General features: G+C 44.4%; 2 protein-coding genes across 10 annotated transcripts in view; both read left to right on the top strand.

Annotated features, from left to right (window-relative positions):
* ARID1B (AT-rich interaction domain 1B) overlaps positions 1 to 27,667 on the top strand; it is a 2,758,190-nt gene that overhangs the window by 1,293,899 nt on the left and 1,436,624 nt on the right. The gene's annotated exons all lie outside the window — the stretch shown is intronic.
* Positions 7,345 to 10,088, top strand: LOC141098166 (uncharacterized). The gene is made up of 2 exons (XM_073585749.1): positions 7,345 to 8,981; positions 9,434 to 10,088. The coding sequence occupies exon 1, from the start codon at positions 7,601 to 7,603 to the stop codon at positions 8,654 to 8,656; it is 1,056 nt and encodes a 351-aa protein (XP_073441850.1). The 5' UTR covers positions 7,345 to 7,600; the 3' UTR covers positions 8,657 to 8,981; positions 9,434 to 10,088.

The following is a 27,667-nucleotide window of genomic DNA, read 5'->3' as shown; positions in this document are numbered from 1 at the left end:
TGAAAAATGGCAAATGAGGTTTAACACAGATAAGGGTAAGGTTATGCACATGGGAAGGAGAAACAGATGCTATAATTACTTAATAAATGGGAAACTGCTGGGGAAATCAGACATGGAAAAAGACTTAGGCATCTTAGTCAATAAGAAGCTAAATTGGAGTGCCCAGTGTCAGGCTGCTGCCACCAAAGCAAATAGGGTCATGGGATGCATTTGAATAGGTCTGTGGACACGAGATGAAAACATAATTCTCCCTCTGTACAAATCACTCGTCAGACCACACTTGGAGTATTGTGTGCAATTTTGGACGCCGGTGCTCAAGAAAGACATTACTGAACTTGAAAGGATTCAAAGGCGGGCTACTAAAATGATAAATGGAGTTGGTTCACTACAATACCCAGAAAGGTTATCAAAATTAGGTCTATTTACTCTAGAAAAGAGAAGACTTAGGGGAGGCTTAATATATATGTACAAGTATATCAGAGGGCAATACAGAGATCTCTCCAATGAACTGTTTGTACCAAGGACTGTGACAAGAACAAGGGGGCATTCTCTTCGTTTGGTGGAAAGACAATTTCTGCACCAGCATAGAAGAGGGTTCTTCACGGTAAGAGCAGTGAGGCTCTGGAATTCTCTTCCTGAGGAAGTGGTGATGGCCAACTCACTGAATGAATTTAAGAAAGGAATGGATGCTTTTCTTGTGAGTAACAGTACAGAAGGTTACGAATAACAGAATATTATAGGTAGATGGTTGACCCAGCTTACGGGAAGGAATTTTTTTCCCTATGGAGAAAATTGGCTTCTACTCTGTGGGGTTTTTTGCCTTCCCCAGGATCAACAATGCAGAACAGCTGCACTAAAAACAGGCTGAACTACATGGACATAAGGTCTTCCTTCAGCCTTCAAAACTATGTTACTATGTTCTTTATCCAACATCCGCACAATCTTGCGTTGAAATCTCTTGTCAATTTTTCTTTTCCGTCCACATCTAGGGAGGTTAGCCACAGTGCCATGGACTTTAAACTTCTTGATGACACGGTAGACACAGGAACATTCAGGTCTTTGGAGATGGACTTGTAGCCTTGAGATTGCTCATGCTTCCTCACAATTTGCTTTCTCAAGTCCTCAGACAGTTCTTTGGTCTTCTTTCATTTCTCCATGCTCAATGTGGTACACAAAAAGAACACAGGGCAGAGGTTGAGTCAACTTTAATCCATGTCAACTGGCTGCAAGTCTGATTTTAGTTATTGCCAACACCTGTTAGGTGCCACAGGTAAGTTACAGGTGCTGTTAATTACACAAATTAGAGCATCACATGATTTTTCGAACAGTGCCAATACTTTTGTCCACCCTCTTTTTTATGTTTGGTGTGGAATTATATCCAATTTGGCTTTAGGACAATTCTTTTTGTGTTTTTTCATTTAAGACAAATTAAATGAAGATAATAATACCAAAGAATTTGTGCTTGCAATCATTTTCAGGAAGAAACTGAGTATTATCTGACAGAATTGCAGGGGTGTCAATACATTTGGCCACAACTGTATTTTCCCGTTTCTGGTTACAACACAGAGTTACTTTAACTGCAAATCCCGCAATGTGGTCTATGCTTTGGTATGCCCGTGCCCAAAAATATATGTTGGGCAAACGACACAGGAGTTGAGGAAGAGAATACATCATTTCTCAAGTATTACAACAGCTAAGAAAGATTTGGAGAAGGGCAAAACACCTACCTGTGTAGTATCGCATTATCTGACCACACACAAATCACGGTGTAGCGGCACCAGGATTTAGGGACTTGAGTCTGTTCAATCTGATATAAGGGGAGGAGACATCAGCCTCAAACTCCTCAGACGGGAATCCAAGTGGATCTTTAATCTTAAAACTTTGGTGTGGAATTATATCCAATTTGGCTTTAGGACAATTCTTTTTGTGTTTTTTCATTTAAGACAAATTAAATGAAGATAATAATACCAAAGAATTTGTGTTTGCAATCATTTTCAGGAAGAGACTGAGTATTATCTGACAGAATTGCAGGGGTGTCAATACTTTTGGCCACAACTGTACATACTGTCTGTGATTGTACATGCGTTTTTCCTATATAGGCGTTAGTTCTATACAGGCACTTTCTAGGTGTGTTTACAATTATGCCAATTAGGCAATGTTTGTGTGCCAGACACAGTAGTATAGTACTTTGAGCTATTTATTTACTTGCTTCATGCAAATTTTATATACACCAATTGTGACTGAATATTTCTTATTTTTATAGACGCTCTGTGTTTAGGTATATATATCATTTGTCATAGCATTTCAGCGACATGTCCTATCTCTACATATAGCGATCTAACTTATGTGTTACACCTCTGCTTGGATCGTATATGCGCCTGTTGAAAAAAAGAGATCTATCTTCTCACAACTTCATCAACATGATAGCCATGTGCCTTCTCTTATTGTTGTCTCTATGCTCAATGCTTGGACAATCTGGCGCATGCGTGGTATGTGTTGTTTGACTTTTTCTAATATAGGTCTCCATAATGACCTAATTTGCCTATAACTATGTTAATAAACCGGTTACGGCCACATTAGGTGTTTCTATGCCTTAAACGCATGTGCTATACTTCCTCTATTCTTTTGTTTTCACTGCGCAAGTGCTTTGTGTTTGGTAACGTCATCACACCACACTTGTATGCTAAGAAGCTGGCCATATGATGTCTTTTATATTCTGGACTCATGCGCCGTGTCTGCTTTGTCTCTCTGCCCTCACTGCGCAGGCGCTCTCACGCCCGGTGATGTCACTGTTTCGTGAATAACTTTATTGGTTTATGAACAATGCTGACAAGATGGCCGCGGCCATGCAGTGTCTTCTGGTCTAATGGGTTAGTATTGGCTTTCTATTTACTTAACTAATTATGCATCACACGTGATCGCGATATATAGATATCTAACACATGCATCCACTCAGTTCTCTATTCTCCCCTGAAGAAGCCACATAGAGAGTGACGATACGCGTGGGGCTCTGCTCCCCCCACTTCTTCACCTTACAAGCTACTCTCAGCACTTCCTCGGCACTTCATTCATCTACATGCCGGGTATTTTTGGTCCCTGTATACCAGCAAGCTTAAGGGTCATCTGCCTTTTATATCTATGGTCAGGTATTTGATACGCAGGACACATGTGTGCCTGACTTGGGCATTTGCTTAATAATAGGCTCATTTTCTGTATTTTCCTTTTTTGGTCCACGGTGCTGTGAATAGCGTTTAGTATCTCTCATATACAGGCCTCCTTACTTATTCAGACAAAAATCTTTTTTGTGTATATTGCACGTCATTTTGAATGCCTTTTTAGGTGGTCTGTTTTGACATCTATTTACACTCACTGGCCACTTTATTAGGTACACCATGCTAGTAAGGGGTTGGACCCCCTTTTGCCTTCAGAATTGCCTCAATTCTTCGTGGCAGAGATTCAACAAGGTGCTGGAAGCATTCCTCAGAGATTTTGGACCATATTGACATGATGGCATCACACAGTTGGCGCAGATTTGTCGGCTGCACATCCCTGATGCGAATCTCCCGTTCCACCACATCCCAAAGATGCTCTATTGGATTGAGATCTGGTGACTGAGGAGGCCATTTGAGTACAGTAAACTCATTGTCATGTTCAAGAAACCAATCTGAGATGATTCGAGCTTTATGACATGGCGCATTATCCTGCTGAAAGTAGCCATCAGATGTTGGGTACATTGTGGTCATAAAGGGATGGACATGGTCAGCAACAATACTCAGGTAGGCTGTGGCATTGCAACGATGCTCAATTGGTACCAAGGGGCCCAAAGAGTGCCCAGAAAAAATTCCCCACACCATGACACCACCACCACCAGCCTGAACCGTTGATACAAGGCAGGATGGATCCATGCTTTCATGTTGTTTACGCCAAATTCTGACCCTACCATCCGAATGTCGCAGCAGAAATCGAGACTCATCAGACCAGGCAACGTTTTTCCAATCTTCTACTGTCCAATTTCGATGAGCTTGTGCAAATTGTAGCCTCAGTTTCCTGTTCTTAGCTGAGAGGAGTGGTACCCAGTGTGGTCTTCTGCTGCTGTAGCCCATCTGCCTCAAAGTTCGACGCACTGTGCGTTCAGAGATGCTCTTCTGCCTACCTTGGTTGTAACGGGTGGCAATTTGAGTCACTGTTGCCTTTCTATCAGCTCGAACCAGTCTGCCCATTCTCCTCTGACCTCTGGCATCAACATGGCATTTCCGGCCACAGAACTGCCGCTCACTGGATTTTTTTTCTTTTTCGGACCATTCTCTGTAAACCCTAGAGATGGTTGTGCGTGAAAATCCCAGTAGATCAGCAGTTTCTGAAATTCTCAGACCAGCCCTTCTGGCACCAACAATCATGCCACGTTCAAAGGCACTCAAATCACCTTTCTTCCCCATACTGATGCTCGGTTTGAACTGCAGGAGATTGTCTTGACCATGTCTACATGCCTAAATGCACTGAGTTGCCGCCATGTGATTGGCTGATTAGAAATTAAGTCTTAACACACAGTTGGACAGGTGTACCTAATAAAGTGGCCAGTGAGTGTATATATCATTGCTGCTATGTGGGGATTTTTTGATGTGGGAGAGTCATTGCATCATTATTCCATGATTTTGACTCTATTGCACTTTGCACTTTTTTAATTGTTTTTAACGCTTTTTGTGCTGTTTTGTGTATGTGTTGGAATTCATAAATAAAATCTGCTAATTTTTTCATATATTGTGGAGTTCCCATATTTAGATATATTGCTTTCCTTCCTTTTGTATATTGTCTCTGAATATATCTTTGGTGAACTCCTTAGTGTTTTTCATTGGTTTGGCGGTGTCCTCTGTTCAATTAATTCTCATGTAGTTCTCTACATTGGTGTTTTTCCAATGCTCTTCTTTTTTGGAGTGCTGGCACGCCCATAGATTGTTAATATTAGTATTGTGTAGACCAGTCTTGTTTGGTCAGTTTTACATTAGTTATTGTATTTGGCCATGAACCTTGAGGCTAGAGAGCTGGCATGGAAAGGCCAGGTTGAAGGTGTTTTTGGCAGCTGTGAAGCAGCTGTCACACAGGATAGTTCCTTTCAACTTCTTTCCTCTGAACTGATTAACCTTCATAAGACTTTGACCAAAACCTGGTGGAACATAAAAAGTTTGGAGGAATATAACAAACTTGGTATTGTCCCTTGGGGACTCCAGATTAAACTTTTTCCCGCATGGAAGCAGACTCAGACTTCAAGTCAACCTGGGAATCTGGTCTTCTGAAATGTTCCTCTATTTTAATTGGTTTACTGATCGATCATGATTATAAATTTCTAGTTAAATTAAAGAGTGACATTAAGGATAAAGAGTCTCAACTGAACTCTTTTGATGATGCTAGTCTTTCAACTACGCTTAAAAGAAATTATTGATAACTTTGAAAAACAGATCATTCAAAAAAAGAAGAAGAAATTCCTCCGTGATAAAGGAGATTTTGACAACAAACAGGCATTCAAGTGGACTCATCACGGAAAAAGGAAATTTAATAAATATCATAGTGACAGAAACCAGAAGACTCAGGCACAGAATACAGGGCCGCACACTGGAGATTCATCTTTGAGTGATTTTTTTATCGTCAGGCGCAAGCGATCAAGAAAGCATACCAGGAGGGGCCAGCGAAAACGTCTCCAACCCCAGAAAGAAGGGTCGTTGGTACAAGGATTGGTCACAAACGTACAAAAGACAACTGAGACAACACAGACAGAAATGATTGTTTCCATGTTTCCTATTTTGCATCTGTTTTCTCTCAGAAAGGAAATGTAACATCAACTGTTATTCACTGTCCTATTAAGGGAATAGAAGAATCCAGGATATCTATAAACAGAAAGATAGTGAGGAAACACTTAGCTAACCTAAATGAATTCAAGTCTCCAGGTCCAGATGAATTACACCCCAGAGTACTGAAGGAGATAGCAGAAGAAATTTTTGAACCCCTCTCCATAATCTTTGAAAATTCTTGGAGAACAGGAGAAGTGCCAGAAGACTGGAGAAGAGCAAATGTTGTTCCTATCTTCAAAAAGGGGAAGAAGGTGGACCCAGGCAACTATAGGCCGGTGAGTCTGACTTCTATACCAGGAAAGATCTTTGAACAAATTATTAAACAACATGTATGTCAATACCTGGATAAGAGTCAGCATGGGTTTGTAACTAATAAGTCATGTCAGACTAACTTAATTTCCTTCTATGACGGTATCACTGATTGGGTGGATCAAGGAAATGCTGTAGATATAGTATATCTTGACTTCAGCAAAGCATTTGACAAAGTCTCTCATACAATCCTTATTGAAAAAATGACTAAGTATGGAATGGACAAGGCAACTGTTAGGTGGATTCATAACTGGCTTAGTGATCGGACCCAAAGAGTGGTCGTAAATGGCTGCACATCCAGTTGGAAGAATGTCTCAAGTGGGGTACCACAGGGCTCTGTCCTGGGCCCTGTATTGTTCAACATCTTTATCAACGATTTAGATGAAGAAATTGAGGGTAAACTGATTAAATTTGCTGATGTCACAAAGCTAGGAGGGATAGCTAATACTAGAGAAGAGAGAGAGAGGATTCAAAAAGATTTAAATAAACTGGAGAAGTGGGCAGCAACTAACAGAATGGTTTTTAACAGGGAGAAATGCAAAGTACTACATCTGGGCAATAAAAATGAAAAAAGCATATACAGAATGGGAGGAATAGGGCTAAGTGACAGCACATGTGAAAAAGACTTGGGTATACTAATAGATCATAGACTGAATATGAGTCAACAGTGTGATGCAGCAGCAAAAAAGGCAAATGCAATTCTAGGATGTATTAACAGAAGCATACAGTCTAGATCACGTGAAGTCATTATTTCCCTCTACTCCTCTTTGGTCAGACCTCATCTAGAATATTGTGTCCAGTTTTGGGCACCACATTTTAAAAAAGACATCAACAAACTGGAGCAAGTTCAGAAAAGAGCGACCAGAATGGTGACCGGTCTGCAAACCCTGTCTTATGAGGAAATGTTGCAGGATTTGGGAATGTTTAGTTTGCAAAAGAGAAGACTGAGAGGAGACTTAATAGCTGTCTACAAATATCTAAAGGGCTGTCACATTGTAGAAGGATCAACTTTATTCTCATTTGCACAAGGAAAGACTAGAAGCAATGGGATGAAACTGAATGGGAGGAGACACAGATTAGACATTAGAAAAAACTTTTTGACAGTTAGAGTGATCAATGAGTGGAACAGGCTGCCACGAGAAGTGGTGAGTTCTCCTTCAATGGAAGTCTTCAAACAGAGGCTGGACAGACATCTGACTGGGATGATTTAGCGAATCCTGCTTTGAGCAGGGGGTTGGACCAGATGGCCCAGGAGGTCCCTTCCAACTCTACGATTCTATGATTCTATGATTCTATGGACATGACGAATACAGGTAACATTAAAGATGTGGTGGGCACTGTTGCAAATACGGTAAAAAGTGGCAATTTACAAATTTATTAATTTGTCAGACTATATTTTATTGGATGTGGAAAAATCTGTTCTATCAAAGGGTCTTTCCTTTGCACCTATGGGTACTCTGGACAAGTTCATCTTGACTAAGGACCTGTACCTATTTTGTAGGCAGTTGACGTTTAAGATGCTTTATCATCAACCTTCATTAATTGACTCACTGCCACAAGATGAAAGACAGGCCTTTAATGATCTCCTTTATTTGTTACAGGAGAACGATGGCTCTGGAACATTCTCCGACATATTATGGCATTTACCCTCGCAGGCCATACCGTCCTTTGCACTCTTTCCCACCATTCAAATCTTCTACAATGTTGTCAGTAAAGAAATTTCTAAATATCGCATAACCAGTAAGCAAGGAGAGCACCTGGTGCTCCAGGAAAGATTAGCTGTGAAAAGACTCAAGAGCAACTCATCTTTTATAATAAAAGAAGCAGATAAAGGTGGGAACATTGTCTTGTGGCAAATTGACATGTATTTAAAAGAAGCCAAGCGCCAACTTTATAATGCTCTTTGTTACCAGGTCTTACCATCTGACCCTACAACTGTTTTCAAGACTAAACTTGATCGACTTCTCATGTCTGCCAAACAAAACAATATTTTGAGTAAAAAGGAGCATGCCTTTCTAACTACACAACATCCTGTTGTTCCCACTCTATATCTGCTTCCAAAAGTGCATAAATCCATCTCTGAGCTACCAGGTAGACCTATTGTGGCCAGTATCGGCAGTCTTTTTGAGCGTCCTTGCATTTATTTGGACCACTTCTTACAGCCCTTTGTTATCTCCTTAGATTCATTTGTTCAAGACACTTCTCATCTGATCCGTCAACTTCAAGACATATCAGTGCCACAGGATACTATCCTTGTGACTATGGACGTGGAATCTTTGTATACCTGTATTGGTCATACACTTGGAATTGAAGCAGTGTCACACTTTCTGAATCAACAGATAACAGGTGACCACCGACACCAGTCTTTTCTGTTGGATGTATTGAACTTTGTGCTTGCCAACATTTATTTTACATTTGATCGGGGGTTTTACAAACAGGTCTCTGGCACCGCCATGGGGGTGCGCTGTGCACCCTCCTACGCCAACCTCTTTCTGGGTTTGTAGGAGGAGACAAAGGTGCGCCCCCTGGCGGCCTTCCATACCAACGTTTTTCGTTGGTTTAGATGTATCGACAACATTTTGGTCTTCTGGACCGGCTCTGAGATTGATTGCCAGTCTTTTGTGGATCAATTGAATAACAACTGCTTGAATATTTCTTTAACAGCCTCCTTCTCGGACGAATCACTGGATTTCTTGGACTTATGAAATCTGGTACTGGGTTCAGACTAAACTTTTCTGCAAATCCACTGCAACAAATAGTCTGCTCCACTTCTCAAGCTTTCACCCTCAACATCTATGGAGCAACATACCCAAGGGACAGTTTCTGCGGGTAAGACGCAACTGCAGCACTGACTCAGATTTCTGTGAGGAGGCTAAAGACTTATCTCGCTGTTTTGCTGACAGGGGTTACCCATGAAGGGTCATTTCTGAAGCTTTTCAGAAATCATAAAGTAACAACAGTAGCATCATCCCTCTTGCAACCTAAGGCTCGGGTTATGTCTAATACCATCAATTTAATCACACCATACAATAACCAATGGCGGGAGATTCACAACATGCTTGAAAAACATTGGGGTGATTTTACTTAACGAGCCCAAATTAAAATCGTTCTTGTCTGAGAGACCAAAAATGGTCGCCAGAAAGGCAAAAAATCTAAAGGATCATCTTACAGCTAGCCATTTCAAGAGACCAATGGCAAAAATTGGTACTGGCCACCGTTTGCAGGTACTATTTGCCCCCTCATGATTGCTTCTGTCACGGTTACTCTTCCTGTGTTTCCAGGTTTGATTAAGTTGAAACACTACGCCAACTGCAAATCTAGAAATGTTATCTACGTTTTGATTTGTCAATGCCCGAAGATTTACATAGGCCAGACCGGCCAAGGACAGAGACGCAGAATACAACAGCACATATCCAATATCAACAAAGCAATGACGGACCGTGAGAAGGGTAAGCCCATCACATTGGTAGCAAGCCATTTCCTCAACCATCATGCAGTAGATGCCATGACATACGTGTCCTAGTAGTGGATCAGGTGCTGGGTAATATTCGTAGTGGGAATCTTACCAAGGAACTTCTCAGTAGAGAATCACAATGAATTTTTAACTTAAGAAGCATGGCCCAACAAGGTATGAACGAGGAACTCTTCTTCTCTGGCTTTTATGTCTAATTTGAGGAATTTCTCTTTCGTTTTTTCAGGTGCATCATCATGCCTTTTTGGAGTGCGAACAGTCAGTCCCTGCATTCCTGGATTTTCATCTGAACATCTTCTTCTATTGATGACTCAACAATGTCTTTTTGACCATCTTATCTGATTGACTTTCTGCGATTGTCTTTTTGGATGGCTCCCATTCTAGGGGAGTCTCCATATTTATATTTTCATAGTTTTGGGACAGCTCTTTGCTGAAAACAGCACCATGTGTTCATTCCTTGACTGTTCACAGCACCATGTCATCTTTTGATTTTTCAAGAATAAATAATTGACATCATGGAAAATTCACTTTCATTCTATCAGGTTTATGGAACTGTTTTTTTCTCTTTGATTGTCCCAATGGTCATGTCATCTTACAGTTTTAGTGACTTCATATGTCATCTTTTGTCTGGATGAAATAGTAGTTCTTTCACCTGATCTTGTGTGTGTTGCACATATGTGCGTTATATAATACACTGTCATTTGGCTAGCAGTGCATTATTTTATTCAAGCACCTGTGCTAGATTCCAAGTTTATTATGGTGCATGCATTATGGTTCGTTTACCCATATAGATGTCTGTTATGAATGGGTAACCGAGGAGGATAGCAGGCCCAGGCTAAGCCACAGAGAACCAGAGAGGTTGGTTACTAATCGGATTGCAGACCCCTGATCCTATCCACACAACTAGCAGTAGCCGTGGAGCATACCTACGATGATCCTAGACGCCTCCGTACAGCCAGAGAGCTAACTAAGCCTAAAGCAAGAAAGGGGAAATCTAAACTGCCCCGGAGCAGACCCCAAAGCAATAGATAGCCCCCAAACATATATTGTCGGTGAGACAAGATGATAACGCAAACGAAGGTGGAAAAATAGACTGAGCAAAGGATGGGACCCACACTGACTATACCGGACAGGAAAGGAAAGACACTGTCTGCAATCACGCAAAAAACCCTGCAAAAAGTCCAACACGTCTGATGCACAAAAAACACTGAAGTCGCACAACTTCGCCCCTACTATATCAGCACTCTGGTATATTCTGAAAGCAAAGCAAAAAGAGACCAATATAACAGGGGACAAAACAAACTGGCACAAGCAGTAACATATGGGCTGTGATTCAGCACAGCCCAACAGCCGGAGCTAGCTGTCCCGCACAAAGCAGAGATAGACAAAACCTGATCAAATGCAAACAGAATAGCAAATGAACCACTTAGCTGAACCATGCAGGGAAAGAGCAGGAGACATCAGACCTCAAAAGGCACAGGAAAAAATCACCAGAAGGATAGAGAGAGTCAACTGTCTTAAATCCCAATCAGAAACCCCAGATCTCCAATCATCTTCCTCATTATCAGGTGGCAAGCCTCTGTCAATCAGATCAGCTCCACTACCTCCAGTAACCACCAGAGGGAGTCCAGAAAGAGAACTCGCAACCCCTCTGTCAATCTGACCAGCTCCACTACCTTCAGTAATCACCAGGGGGAAGCCAGAGACGTAATTTACACAGGTTATGTTGGGTTTATGAAAACAGCGCAGCATTATAGACATGATTATCTTGTTGCTTCGCCTTTTGATATGTGCTTTCACTCTGTAATATGTTGTATAATAACAGCGCAGCATTGGAGACATGATATTTCTGTGCATAGTGTGGTAACATTTCAGCTTACCAATCTAAAGCTCTGCACATATATGTCACCATATATACAGTATGTGACGGTATGTCAAATCATATAACACACTGTCTCTTTGTCAGCAGTGTTTTTGTAGCTTTTTTCTACTTAGACTTCATGCACATTGTGCATGTGTCGTGGTCTTTGAAGCATTTCTTAGATATTTCTGCCTATTCTCCATGCAATATGTTGTACTCCAGACAGTAGCGCATCACTGGAGATAAAATCAAATTGAGTATACCTGTATCTTTATTTAACACGCTATTCTTTTGAATAGCAATGTTTGAGTGTGACTTGGATCTCATACACACTGTTTGTGATTGTACATGCGTTTTTCCTATATAGGCGTTAGTTCTTTACAGGCACTGTTAGGGCTGGCGGAACGCACCAAATAATAAAGATGGTAATAAGGTGCGTTCGCAGCCTGGAGGTCCACCGTGCAGGGGTGGTAAACTGCTGCTCAGTAATGAAGGATGCTATATGGTGGTATAATAGAGGAACACATGCGGGTTAACGTCACCCGGTGTGTACAGGGGCGGACTCTGTTGCTTCACAGAGTCGCACTACCGCTGAACATAAATGCCGGAGACTGTTAAAGCTCACAGAGCTCGGCAAGGTAAACGCTCAGTATCAGGTCATAGAACTCAGCCCCAAGGACACAAGGTCAGAGTCCCTCTACACCAACTAAGCGTGCGTCGTCGTAACTGCGGACGCCACTAAGTGACGTAGGCGGCCGTGGAGTTTCGACCAAGTGAACCGTGGTGTACAGACCAAGCCACCACTTGGCGTTGATGCCAGTCTCTGACTCTGCCTCCTACTTGCTCCTCAGGCTGGGCGCTAACAGGCTAGGCTACACAACACATGTGTACCAAGGGTAGGGGTTTCCAATGAGTCATTCACCAGAGACATTCATACATGCATACAACTCTCACTCCACATGGTATAAATCTTTCTCTATATTAGCGCATGGCCCAGCGGCCATGTGAACCTTTTATAGCCTCGTCCTTCCAGGACCTTCCTGACCTTCCAGATGGTCCAATCCGAGCTGGAGAAGGACCTGAGCATGTGACCTCCGATCTCCAATGAGAGATCTCTCATGTCCCATGGGCATGCTCAGTGGACCGAAAGGAGGACTTAGTCCCTGGAGTAGCTCGCTGCTGACCAGCATGCATTGCTATAGCTGGACCAGAGGTGGCAGCAGCAACCAAACCTACAGAGCTGGACTGAGCACAGCGCCTGGATCGAAGAGTCTGTTGAGCAGCCTCCTCTGCGGCCGGAGAGGAATGGGAGACTGCCGAATGCAAGGCTCGGGATTCCTGCTGTGCAGCGACAGGAACCCGACACCTAACAGGCACTTTCTAGGTGTGTTTACAATTATGCTAATTAGGCAGTGTTTGTGCGCCAGAGACAGTAGTATAGTACTTTGAGCTATTTATTTACTTGCTTCATGCAAATTTTATATATACACCAATTGTGACTGAATATTTCTTATTTTTATAGACGCTCTGTATTTGGGTATATATATCATTTATCATAGCATTTCAGCGACATGTCCTATCTCTATATTTAGTGATCTAACTTATGTGTTACACCTCTGCTTGGATCGTATATGAGCCTGTTGAGAAAAAGAGATCTATCTTCTCACAACTTCATCAACATGAAAGCCATGTGCCTTCTCTTATTATGGTCTCTATGCTCAATGTTTGGACAATTTGGCACATGGGTGGTATGTGTCTCTTGACTTTTTCTAATATGGGTCTCCAAAATGACCTCATTTGCCTATAACTGTGTTAATAAACCGGTTACGGCCACATTAGGTGTTTCTATGCCTTAAACGCATGCGCTATACTTCCTCTATTCTTTTGTTTTCACTGCGCAGGCGCTTTGTGTTTGGTAATGTCATCGCACCACACTTGTATGCTAACAAGCTGGCCATGGCCATATGACGTCCTTTATATTCTGGACGCATGCGCCGTGTCTGCTTTGTCTCTCTGCCCTCACTGCACAGGCGCTCTCATGCCCGGTGATTTCACTGTTTCCTGAATAACTTTATTTGTTTATAAACAACGGTGACAAGATGGCCGTGGCCATGCAGCGTCTTCTGGTCTCGTGGGTTAGTATTTGCTTTCTATTTACTTAACTAATTATGCATCACATGTGATCAAGATATATAGATATCTAACACATGCATCCATACAGCGCTCTATCCTCCCCTGAAGAAGCCACATAGAGAGTGGCGATACGCGTGGGACTCTGCTCCCCCCCACTAATTCACCCCACAAGCTACTCTCAGCACTTCCTCGGCACTTCATTCATCTACATGCTGGGTATTTTTGGACCTTGTATACCAGCAAGCTTAAGGGTCATCTGCCTTTTATATCGATGGTCAGGTATTTGATACGTTGGACACGTGTGCCTGACTTGGGCATTTGCTTAATAATAGGCTCATATTTTGTATTTTCCTTCTTTGGTCCACATGGTGCTGTGAATATCGTTTAGTATCTCTCATATGCAGGCCTCCTTACTTATTCAGACAAAAATTTTTTTTGTGTATATTGCACATCATATTGAATGCCTTTTTAGGTGGTCTGTTTTGACATTCATTTATATATCATTGCTGTTATGTGGGGACTTTTTGATGTGGGAGAGTCATTGCATCATTATTCCATGATTTTGACTTGATTGCACTTTGCACTTTTTTAATTGTTTTTAACGCTTTGTGTGCTGTTTTGTGTTTGTGTTGGAATTCATAAATAAAATTTGCTTTCCTTCCATTTGTATAAAGTCAGCCATTCGTGCAATACTGGTAACAGGCAAGCCTTCTGTGTCCTCACCAACAGGACGACTGACCAAGGTGTCCTCCTCATCTTCCTCTTCTTCCATGTCCTTAGGCCATCCACGCTGAACAGACGGTATGACAGTTGTGGTTGTAGTCTCGTCTATAGCGCATGAAAGTAGCTCCTGTAATTCCTCCTCCTCCTCTTCCTTATTGTCAACCAATCCACGTTGGGATGACACAAGGCTGGGCTGTATGTAATCGCCCTGTATGGTTCCTTGATCCATGTCCTCATGCTCCGGGTGCAATGCCTCCTCTTTCATTGTGAGCAGAGAGCTTTTCAGAATGCAGATGAGTGGGATGGTGATGCTAATTATAGCGTCATCGCCGCTCACCATCTTGGTGGACTCCTCAATATTTTGGAGGATGCTATGCTGTCTGACATACATGTCTGTTGTGAGCTCATTTTCGGGTTTGCTCTGGCTTTTGGTGAGGGTTATGGAGCTGGCTGTGCTGACAGAGGAGTAGTGAGTTCTTTGTCTGGACTCCCTCTGTTGGTGAAGGGAGGTAATGAAGCTGATCTAAATGGCAGAGACCGGCCACCTGAGGAAGAGGACTGTGATTGGACATCAGGAATTTCTGATTGTATTTAAGGCAGCCGACTCCCTAGTTTCTTGCTGGTGATTTCTCCTGACTGTGGCTTCTGGTTTCCAGTTTGGTTCCTGCCTTCTTAAAGCTAAGTTTTATCTGCTATTGTTCATATGAGTTTTTGTCTGGTTTACTTAGTTTTTGTGTTTAGCCAGCCCTGGCTGGGACTGGGCTGAATCCCCACTTTGTCTCTGATCAGTTGATCTCTTTTGCTCTGTCTTCGGAATATGCCTGAGTGCTGATGTAGGGAATTGAAGTCTAGCGACTTCAGGGCCTTTTTTTTATCAGACGTGTTGGACATTTTTTTGGCAGGGTTTTTTGCGTGATTGCAGACAGCAGCTTTTCTTTCCTGTCCTTTCTAGTTAGTGAGGGCCCCATTGTTTGCTCAGCCTATCTTTCTATCTGTGTTTGTGTTTTCATCTTGTTTCACCGACAATACATGTTGGGGGCTGTCTATTGCTTTGGGGTCTACTCTGGGGCAGTTTAGATTTTCCCTTTCTTTCTTTAGGCTTATTTAGTTCTCCGGCCGTGACAAGGCATCTAGGACCACCGTAGGCACGCTCCACGGCTACTGCTAGTTGTGTGGATAGGATCAGGGGTCTGCAATCCACTAGTTACCAACCTCTCCGGTTTTCTGGGCTTAGCTTGCTTTTTGTTTTTTCCTCCTCGGTGACTCATTCATAACACATGTCTACTTCTCAGGTCTTATGTGTGGAGTCAAACCTGAGAAACAAGGGCCTTATTGATGCTGGTATTCAGCAACTGCTCGCTTCTACTTACAAATCCTAACAAAAAGCAAAAAGATGGACCATAAATGGAGACACAGATAATGAATTATCATCGACGTTTCAGCTATAAATCCATTTTCAAGATTTATCTAGAATGACAAAGTTAATAAAATAATAAAATTCTTCCAATCAAAAATGAAAAAGAAAAAACAATACTGAGAAGGTCCATACAGCTTATATCATTAATAATATGCAACATATTAATATGCAACATAATATATACAAGCATTATGATAAGATATCATCTGCATGAAAAAGACATAATAGACAGCAACTACAATCCTTTTTACCACACATAAACGTATGAGCATTATAATAAATTTATCAAAACCATATAGTCACCCAATGGAAAAACACAAATACCTGTATTATATAAGGTCCTAAATTATTTGATCTGAAATTCATGAATTGTTCCATAAAGGGTTAAACGGTGGAGCCACCTTTTAATAAAGAAATGAAAAAATATGCTTAATAAAAGGTAAAGCAAAAAGACGGTGTCTACCTGACAGCCTAAATAAGCCATATACTGTACCGCAAAGAAAAAGTTATATACACATACCAAAAACGAGAAAAATCCATGGTTCATGCCATAAAGGAATGTAGGAAAAAGTGCGCTCCGTGACCGTCATGCAAACGAACGCTCCCTTATGTACCCAAGAGAAAAAAGACATCCACGGTAAAGGTCGGCGTCCACACAGATAGACTGCACATGCTCCATCCGAAAACAGACAGAAAGTGCCGAAGTGAAGGCGCTATGCAATGCCCATAGCCGACGAATGGTGCCGAAGAATCTCCCGAGATGCAGTTCATTCTCATGAAGATCAGCTGTGCAGATGCCGATGGAAAAAGTGTCTCCAATGAACTTAATAAAAAACCTCATATTCTCTGTTTAATCCAAATGGTGTTAGGGTCTGTAAGGTATGAATCCAAAAGGATTCACGTTCCTTTTATCTCTTCAACCTGTCACCACCCCTCCTAGCAATTAACACCTGATTGATGACTTGATACTTCAATTGAGCAACTGAATGGCCACATAACAAAAAATGGTCCGGTATAGTTAATAAAGTGCGGCCACATCTAATGGTAGATTTGTGCTGGGAGATGCGGTCACGGATATGTTGGGTGGTTCCCCAACACATCCAAGACCGCAAGGGCATTTAATAAAATAAACTACGTATGATGACTCACATAATTGGTCTAGACTGAAACTCTGGAATAGTCGGATAAGAATCTTTAAGAATATCCCTATGTTTAAAAATACACTGATTGATGTGGTAATTGAATGGATGGAATTTACTCACAAAAGCTAGTCTATGTCCCTTTTCCTTAATGAGTAAAGGGTTCCTAGCTTGTTTTAGTATCTGTGTGAGATAACCCCTCCTAAGGAAACATGCCTCCATTACTTTGTGTCTAACATTTCTAATAACAGGATATGTTGTGATCTAGCCCGTTTAATGTGCTGTGGGTGACTGCTCCCATAATGAAGTAAACTATTTTTGACCGTGGACTTGACATACAAATCAGTTTCCAACAAGCCATCCGGCTTGTTAATCACAAGAGTATCCAAAAAATTAATAGAATAGCAATCATGGTGATGAGAAAAGGTAAGTCCTACAGTGTACGAATTTAGGTCATTGAAAAAACCAAAGAGAGACTCCTCACTACTAGAGTTGAGCGACTTTTGGTTTTTTAGGGTCGCGTTTCGTTTCGTGAAACCCGACTTTTCCAAAAGTCGGGTCGAGCAAGATCGTCCGATTATAGGGAAAAGTCGGGGTCGTCCCGAAACACGAAACCCAATGTAAGTCAATGGGGAATAAAAGTCGTCAGTGAGAGGAGGACAGGAAACACACCAACAGTGCCCATTTGAATGCCAAAAGCATCAATTCTTCTTACTTAAGCTTGTCAACCTTAATTAACTTCATAATACTAGTTACGCACTGAAAAATGGGTGTTATTTGGCTAAAGTTGTGGGGGGGGAGGGCTGGCTGCAGGTTTTCATGTGCCCTGGGCGAAAGAGCGCCCCTTTAACACATACCACAACTCATCATGCTCTGATACGGCAGATAAATAGCGGTATAGTACAATGAAAAATACCTCACTTTTTACATCTCATGACGAGGCCCATCTATTTCTCCATACAGAATCATTGGTCCCATATAATGTTTAAAACAGTATATGATGAGCTCCACATAATGCTACAGTATATGTTGGTCCCCATGGATGAAGCTCCACTGTCTTATGGGCCCAAATAATGCTCCAAACATAATGGGCCCCATTTCTAATGCTCTAGTGTATAATGGGCCCTGTAAATGCTGCTCCAGTGTCTGATGTCCACCTTTGGAATGTTCCAGTGTATGGTGGGCCCCATCTATCATTCTCCAGAGTATAGTGCTCCCCAAAAATTGCTGTCCCAACATTGAAAACAATCAAATAAGTCTCCTCGCTAGGGAATCCCTGTACTTGTCTGGACAGGTGCTGTAGCTTGCTTAACAGCTCGCCAGCCGTTCTCACGCCCAGTATGGATTGCACGTGATTGCACAAAGGTTAGAAAGGGTACCGTATCCCTGGATAACATGTATGGATAGCGTACACATTCAAAATATATGTCTATACAGCATGAGGCAGGCTCAGACGGTGTTAGGCCCAGTATGGATTGCACGTCATTGCACAAAGGTTAGAAAGGGTACCGTATCCCCGGATAACATGTATGGATAGCGTACACATTCAAAATATATGTCTATACAGCATCAGGCAGGCTCAGACGTTGTTAGGCCCAGTATGGATTGCACGTCATTGCACAAAGGTTAGAAAGGGTACCGTATCCCCGGATAACATGTATGGATAGCGTACACATTCAAAATATGTCTATACAGCATGAGGCAGGCTCAGACGTTGTTAGGCCCAGTATGGATTGCACGTCATTGCACAAAGGTTAGAAAGGGTACCGTATCCCCGGATAACATGTATGGATAGCGTACACATTCAAAATATATGTCTATACAGCATGAGGCAGGCTCAGACGGTGTTAGGCCCAGTATGGATTGCACGTCATTGCACAAAGGTTAGAAAGGGTACCGCATCCCTGGATAACATGTATGGATAGCGTACACATTCAAAATATATGTCTATACAGCATGAGGCAGGCTCAGACGGTGTTAGGCCCAGTATGGATTGCACGTCATTGCACAAAGGTTAGAAAGGGTACCGTATCTCTGGATAACATGTATGGATAGCGTACACATTCAAAATATATGTCTATACAGCATGAGGCAGGCTCAGACGTTGTTAGGCCCAGTATGGATTGCACGTCATTGCACAAAGGTTAGAAAGGGTACCGTATCCCCGGATAACATGTATGGATAGCGTACACATTCAAAATATATGTCTATACAGCATGAGTCAGGCTCAGACGGTGTTAGGCCCAGTATGGATTGCACGTCATTGCACAAAGGTTAGAAAGGGTACCGTATCCCCGGATAACATGTATGGATAGCGTACACATTCAAAATATATGTCTATACAGCATGAGGCAGGCTCAGACGTTGTTAGGCCCAGTATGGATTGCACGTCATTGCACAAAGGTTAGAAAGGGTACCGTATCCCCGGATAACATGTATGGATAGCGTACACATTCAAAATATATGTCTATACAGCATGAGGCAGGCTCAGACGTTGTTAGGCCCAGTATGGATTGCACGTCATTGCACAAAGGTTAGAAAGGGTACCGTATCCCCGGATAACATGTATGGATAGCGTACACATTCAAAATATATGTCTATACAGCATGAGGCAGGCTCAGACGTTGTTAGGCCCAGTATGGATTGCACGTCATTGCACAAAGGTTAGAAAGGGTACCGTATCCCTGGATAACATGTATGGATAGCGTACACATTCAAATTATATGTCTATACAGCATGAGGCAGGCTCAGACGGTGTTAGGCCCAGTATGGATTGCACGTCATTGCACAAAGGTTAGAAAGGGTACCGTATCCCTGGATAACATGTATGGATAGCGTACACATTCAAAATATATGTCTATACAGCATGAGGCAGGCTCAGACGGTGTTAGGCCCAGTATGGATTGCACGTCATTGCACAAAGCTAAGAAAGGGTACCGTATCCCCGGATAACATGTATGGATAGCGTACACATTCAAAATATATGTCTATACAGCATGAGGCAGGCTCAGACGTTGTTAGGCCCAGTATGGATTGCACGTCATTGCACAAAGGTTAGAAAGGGTACCGTATCCCCGGATAACATGTATGGATAGCGTACACATTCAAAATATATGTCTATACAGCATGAGGCAGGCTCAGACGTTGTTAGGCCCAGTATGGATTGCACGTCATTGCACAAAGGTTAGAAAGGGTACCGTATCCCCGGATAACATGTATGGATAGCGTACACATTCAAAATATATGTCTATACAGCATGAGGCAGGCTCAGACGGTGTTAGGCCCAGTATGGATTGCACGTCATTGCACAAAGGTTAGAAAGGGTGCCGTATCCCTGGATAACATGTATGGATAGCATACACATTCAAAATATATGTCTCAGGAGGCAGGCTCAGACGGTGTTAGGCCCAGTATGGATTGCACGTCATTGCACAAAGGTTAGAAAGGGTACCGTATCCCCGGATAACATGTATGGATAGCGTACACATTCAAAATATATGTCTATACAGCATGAGGCAGGCTCAGACGGTGTTAGGCCCAGTATGGATTGCACGTCATTGCACAAAGGTTAGAAAGGGTGCCGTATCCCTGGATAACATGTATGGATAGCATACACATTCAAAATATATGTCTCAGGAGGCAGGCTCAGACGGTGTCAGGCACAGTATGGATTTGACGGCCCAGATTACACAGCGGAGGAGCAGGGAGAGGTAAAGATTGCAAATGCTGGGGCCCTGCCCAAGCAAGGGGGGCCCACTCTTGGGCGTCGGTACTGGCACTGGGCCCCTCATAGTACAGCGGTGTGTCTGACGGCGGGTGTGCACCACCACCGTCAGAGACACTTGATTGCACTATGAGGGACCCTGTGCCAGTGCCCGCGCCCAAGAGTCGGCCTACCCACCTGTCCAGGGCAACGGCACTCGCACGGTGTTGTGCGCTAGGTGGTTACCCCGGCCATGGGGGGGGAGGCAGCACAGTTAGGGAGTTTTAGAAAGTGGCATATGTTGATGTTGGACATTCAGCTGATGCAAAAGGCGAAATAGGTGAAGTACCAGGAAGAGGTGGACCAAAGCAAGCCATTTTTCTGTCACCCTATGTGTCATCAGGGGAAGGTGGGACAAAATCCTTGGAAACCCATGCGTGGTTCATTTTAATGAAGGTTAGATCATCCACATTTTGGGTTGACAGACGGGTCCTTTTTTCTGTCAGGATTGATCCAGCTGCACTAAAGACTCTTTCCGATAGCACACTTGCAGCTGGGCAAGCGAGCTCCTGTAAGGCATATTGGGCCAATTCAGGCCAGGTGTCCAGTTTAGCGGCCCAATAGTCAAAGGGGAATGACCTGTGTGGGAGAACATCGATATGGGAGGAAAAGTAGTTTGTAACCATAGTTGACAACTGCTGTCTCCTGTCACTTTCCATCGATGCAGTATTACCAGTTGTGTGAGCGGTATTTGAAAAATCAGTCCACAACATTGTCATGAAACCCCTGTCTCCAACGCCACTTCTGCTGTGTGCACCACGAACACCTCTGCCAAGCTGCCCCCGGCCCGTACGGCTCGTGTGAGAACCATCACCGCTGCTGTGTGCTGGGAATGCCTCAAGCAACCGATTTACCAGAGTTGCTTGTTTATTAGCCAATATTAGGTCAAGGTTCTCCTGTGGCATGATGTTTTGTAATTTGCCTTTATAGCGTGGATCCAGGATGCTGGCCAACCAGTAGTCGTCATCGTTCATCATTTTGGCAATGCGGGGGTCCCTTTTTAGGATCCGCAAGGCATAATCTGACATGTGGGCCAATGTTCCCGGTGTCAATGATGCACTGCGAGTGCTGGGTGGAGGAGCACTTTCTGGCAAATCCACATCCCTCCAGTCACGCACAAACCCTGTACCAGACCTTGCCACGCCAACATTTTCACTTGCCCCACGAGATGCATCCTCCTCCCCTGAGTAATCATCCCCATCATCCTCCTCCTCCTCCTCTTCTTCCTCCACCTCGTCCAGGAGAGGTCCCTGAGCAGACAATGGCTGAATGTCATCAAGGATTCCCTCCTCTTCTTCCTCCTCATCAACATTGGCTGCAGACTCCTGCTCCTTAAGGTGCGTCAAAGTTTGCATGAGCAGACGCATAAGTGGGATGCTCATGCTTAGGATGGCGTCGTCTGCGCTTAACAGCCGTGTGCATTCCTCAAAACACTGAAGGACTTTACAAAGGTCTTTCAGCTTCGACCACTGCACGCCTGTCAACTCCATGTCTGCTCTCAAAGTGCCTGGCCGTGTATCCTCCCACAAATGCATTATGGCCTGCCTCTGCTCGCACAGCCGCTCCACCATGTGCAGGGTGGAGTTCCACCTTGTTGCAATGTCGATAATGAGGCGGTGGTTGGGAAGGTGGAGCAATCGCTGCAGCTTCTGCATACGAACGGAGTGTACAGGCGACCGGCGGATGTGCGCGCACAGTCTTCGCACCTTCTGGAGCAGGGCTGTTAACTCCGGATAATTTTTGAGGAAGCACTGCACCACCAGGTTCAAGGTGTGAGCCAAGCAAGGTATGTGGCTGAGTTTTGAAAGGGCTATGGCTGCCACAAAATTACGGCCGTTATCACTAACTACCTTGCCTGCCTCAAGATGTACACTGCCCAGCCATGACTCAGTTTGTCGCTTCAAGTACTCGGCCAGCACCTCGGCGGTGTGTCTGTCGCCCAAACACATCATCTGCAACACAGCCTGCTGACGCTTTCCACTAGCTGCTCGATAGAGGGACACATCGTGTGCAACAATGGCAGCTGCAGATGGAGTGCTCGTACGACTGCGCTCTGTGGACGAGCTTTCGCTTCTGGAGGAGGAGGAGGAGGAGGTCGAACGCCTACAGCCAACTGTTTCCTATACCGTGGGCTAGGCAGCACTGTCCCACCACCGCTGTCCCCTGTGGACCCTGCATCCACCACATTAACCCAGTGCGCAGTGATGGATACGTAACGGCCCTGGCCATGCCGACTGGACCATGCATCAGTTGTGAGGTGCACCTTTCCGCTCACTGACTGCTTGAGTGCATGGACAATGCGGTCTTTCACATGATGGTGGAGGGCTGGGATGGCTTTGCGAGAGAAGAAGTGGCGACTGGGTAGGTCATAGTGTGGTACTGCATAGGCCATGAGTTCGCGGAAAGCTGTGCTTTCCACCAACCGAAAGGGCATCATCTCAAATGAGATTAGTTTGGCAATGTGGGCGTTCAAACCCAGTGTACGCGGATGAGAGACTGAGTACTTTCTTGACCTACTCATAGTGTCTGGGAGGGTGAGCTGGACTTGAGAGCTGCATATGGTGGAAGTAGCGGTGGACAGGGCAGACTGAGAGAGGGTTGATGATGGTGATGGAGTTGGTGTTCTTTCTGATGGCCTAGAATCAGTCTTTCTTTGATATAACAGTGGGATTCCCTGACTGCTGTGGCCTTGCAACGACACCTCAACATTTGCTGCTGTGCTAACCGGTGGGCTTACAGTGGGGGAAACAATGTAGCGTTGCTGACTACCTTCATTGTGATCAGTTGCACATGTGGCACTTGAGGTTTGGTGTTGTGTCCACGCTTGCAAGTGCATGCTGGTTAAATGTCTAAGCATGCAACTGGTATTCAAATTTTTCAGATTTTTCCCTCGGCTAAAGGTCTTTGCGCACTTCTTACAGATAACCTTGGCCTGATCATGAGGATTTTGTTCAAAAAAGTGCCACACTGCACTCTTCCTACTTTGGCAGACATTTTGCGGCCTAGCACGCTGTGATCTTTTGACCCTCTGGACAAGCTGTCCAGCAACTCTTTTGATGTTTGGAACCTGTCTTTGGAGTGCTCCGGGCCTGCCAGATAACAGCTGTTGCGATGTCGATGTCTGCTGTGGATGCTCCTCATCTGAGCTATTGGAAGCAGCACCCTCTTCCCCCAATGGATGCCAATCTGGGTCAACAACTGGGTCATCCATCACCTCCTCTTCTATGTCATGTGCACCTTTCTCTGTGTCACCGTGTATGGTGGTATAGTGTGCGGGAAGGGGCACCTGAGTCTCATCAGGGTCAAAATCTGGCTCTGTACACTGCGAGGACAATGTAGTGCTCTGAGTGAATGTACCAGCAGAATCATCCATCAGCGGCTGTGCATCAGTGCACTCCATGTCAGATTCATCTTGGCCTGGGTAATTCACCATTTGACTTGATAATCGAGGCATGGTATGTGAAAACAGCTCCATGGAGTAATCAGTAGTATGGCCTGCGTCATCCTTCAATCTTGGTTGGGGTGAAGGACACAAGGAAAGGTGTGGTTCATGAACATGAGCCTCCAATGACGACTCAGTGCTTTTACTTTTTACAACTGAAGAAGAGGAGGCGATAGAGCTGGAGGCTGAGTCAGCAATGTAAGACAAAACTTTTTCCTGATGCTCTGCCTTTAAAAGCGGTTTGCCAACTCCTAGAAAACTAAGCATTCGAGGCCTTATGTAGCCAGACGATGACACAGGGTCAGCACCTCCTGCATTCGGTCCTATTTTGCTCTTGCCACTACCATCAGATCCACCACCAACACCATCATTACCTGCTGCCAACCTCCGCCCAATTCCACGGCCTCTTCCACCAGCCTTCCTCATTTTTGGTAGAAATGTAGACAAAGTCCAACAAACTATATAGTAATGTAAAACAAGGTACAAGGTGTCTATAGGACAGGGGAGATTTAGAATTTCTGCACACACTTGTGGAAAGTGGACACTTTTGGATTGTGTGAGGCCCACTGATATCTGAGCGCTATGTGACACGCTCGATGGCACAGCTGCCTGTGACCAAAGTGACGAGAGGATAATGGAGATTTTGAATCTCTGCGTACTTTTGGACACTGGACACTTGTGGATTGTGTGAGGCCCACTGATATCTGAGCGCTATGTGACACGCTCGATGGCACAGCTGCCTGTGACCAAAGTGACGAGAGGATAATGGAGATTTTGAATCTCTGCGTACACTTTTGGACACTGGACACTTGTGGATTGTGTGAGGCCCACTGATATCTGAGCGCTATGTGACACGCTCGATGGCACAGCTGCCTGTGACCAAAGTGACGAGAGGATAATGGAGATTTTGAATCTCTGCGTACACTTTTGGACACTGGACACTTGTGGATTGTGTTAGGCCCACTGATATCTGAGCGCTATGTGACACGCTCGATGGCACAGCTGCCTGTGACCAAAGTGACGAGAGGATAATGGAGATTTTGAATCTCTGCGTACACTTTTGGACACTGGACACTTGTGGATTGTGTGAGGCCCACTGATATCTGAGCGCTATGTGACACGCTCGATGGCACAGCTGCCTGTGACCAAAGTGACGAGAGGATAATGGAGATTTTGAATCTCTGCGTACACTTTTGGACACTGGACACTTGTGGATTGTGTGAGGCCCACTGATATCTGAGCGCTATGTGACACGCTCGATGGCACAGCTGCCTGTGACCAAAGTGACGAGAGGATAATGGAGATTTTGAATCTCTGCGTACACTTTTGGACACTGGACACTTGTAGATTGTGTGAGGCCCACTGATATCTGAGCGCTATGTGACACGCTCGATGGCACAGCTGCCTGTGACCAAAGTGACGAGAGGATAATGGAGATTTTGAATCTCTGCGTACACTTTTGGACACTGGACACTTGTGGATTGTGTGAGGCCCACTGATATCTGAGCGCTATGTGACACGCTCGATGGCACAGCTGCCTGTGACCAAAGTGACGAGAGGATAATGGAGATTTTGAATCTCTGCGTACACTTTTGGACACTGGACACTTGTAGATTGTGTGAGGCCAACTGATATCTGAGCGCTATGTGACACGCTCGATGGCACAGCTGCCTGTGACCAAAGTGACGAGAGGATAATGGAGATTTTGAATCTCTGCGTACACTTTTGGACACTGGACACTTGTGGATTGTGTGAGGCCCACTGATATCTGAGCGCTATGTGACACGCTCGATGGCACAGCTGCCTGTGACCAAAGTGACGAGAGGATAATGGAGATTTTGAATCTCTGCGTACACTTTTGGACACTGGACACTTGTAGATTGTGTGAGGCCCACTGATATCTGAGCGCTATGTGACACGCTCGATGGCACAGCTGCCTGTGACCAAAGTGACGAGAGGATAATGGAGATTTTGAATCTGCGTACACTTTTGGACACTGGACACTTGTGGATTGTGTGAGGCCCACTGATATCTGAGCGCTATGTGACACGCTCGATGGCACAGCTGCCTGTGACCAAAGTGACGAGAGGATAATGGAGATTTTGAATCTCTGCGTACACTTTTGGACACTGGACACTTGTGGATTGTGTTAGGCCCACTGATATCTGAGCGCTATGTGACACGCTCGATGGCACAGCTGCCTGTGACCAAAGTGACGAGAGGATAATGGAGATTTTGAATCTCTGCGTACACTTTTGGACACTGGACACTTGTGGATTGTGTTAGGCCCACTGATATCTGAGCGCTATGTGACACGCTCGATGGCACAGCTGCCTGTGACCAAAGTGACGAGAGGATAATGGAGATTTTGAATCTCTGCGTACACTTTTGGACACTGGACACTTGTGGATTGTGTGAGGCCCACTGATATCTGAGCGCTATGTGACACGCTCGATGGCACAGCTGCCTGTGACCAAAGTGACGAGAGGATAATGGAGATTTTGAATCTCTGCGTACACTTTTGGACACTGGACACTTGTAGATTGTGTGAGGCCCACTGATATCTGAGCGCTATGTGACACGCTCGATGGCACAGCTGCCTGTGACCAAAGTGACGAGAGGATAATGGAGATTTTGAATCTGCGTACACTTTTGGACACTGGACACTTGTGGATTGTGTGAGGCCCACTGATCTCTGAGCGCTATGTGACACGCTCGATGGCACAGCTGCCTGTGACCAAAGTGACGAGAGGATAATGGAGATTTTGAATCTCCGTACACTTTTGGACACTGGACACTTGTGGATTGTGTGAGGCCCACTGATATCTGAGCGCTATGTGACACGCTCGATGGCACAGCTGCCTGTGACCAAAGTGACGAGAGGATAATGGAGATTTTGAATCTCTGCGTACACTTTTGGACACTGGACACTTGTGGATTGTGTTAGGCCCACTGATATCTGAGCGCTATGTGACACGCTCGATGGCACAGCTGCCTGTGACCAAAGTGACGAGAGGATAGTGGAGATTTTGAATCTCTGCGTACACTTTTGGACACTGGACACTTGTGGATTGTGTGAGGCCCACTGATATCTGAGCGCTATGTGACACGCTTGATTGCACAGCTGCCTGTGACCAAAGTGACGAGAGGATAATGGAGATTTTGAATCTCTGCGTACACTTTTGGACACTGGACACTTGTGGATTGTGTGAGGCCCACTGATATCTGAGCGCTATGTGACATGCTCGATGGCACAGCTGCCTGTGACCAAAGTGACGAGAGGATAATGGAGATTTTGAATCTCTGCGTACACTTTTGGACACTGGACACTTGTGGATTGTGTGAGGCCCACTGATATCTGAGCGCTATGTGACACGCTCGATGGCACAGCTGCCTGTGACCAAAGTGACGAGAGGATAATGGAGATTTTGAATCTCTGCGTATACTTTTGGACACTGGACACTTGTAGATTGTGTGAGGCCCACTGATATCTGAGCGCTATGTGACACGCTCGATGGCACAGCTGCCTGTGACCAAAGTGACGAGAGGATAATGGAGATTTTGA

This window comes from Dendrobates tinctorius, unplaced genomic scaffold (genome assembly GCF_039654945.1).
Source record: "Dendrobates tinctorius isolate UK_male_01 unplaced genomic scaffold, ASM3965494v1 ptg000087l, whole genome shotgun sequence".
In the NCBI taxonomy this organism is placed as follows: domain Eukaryota; kingdom Metazoa; phylum Chordata; class Amphibia; order Anura; family Dendrobatidae; genus Dendrobates; species Dendrobates tinctorius.
This window is presented reverse-complemented; position numbering and strand designations above follow the sequence as displayed.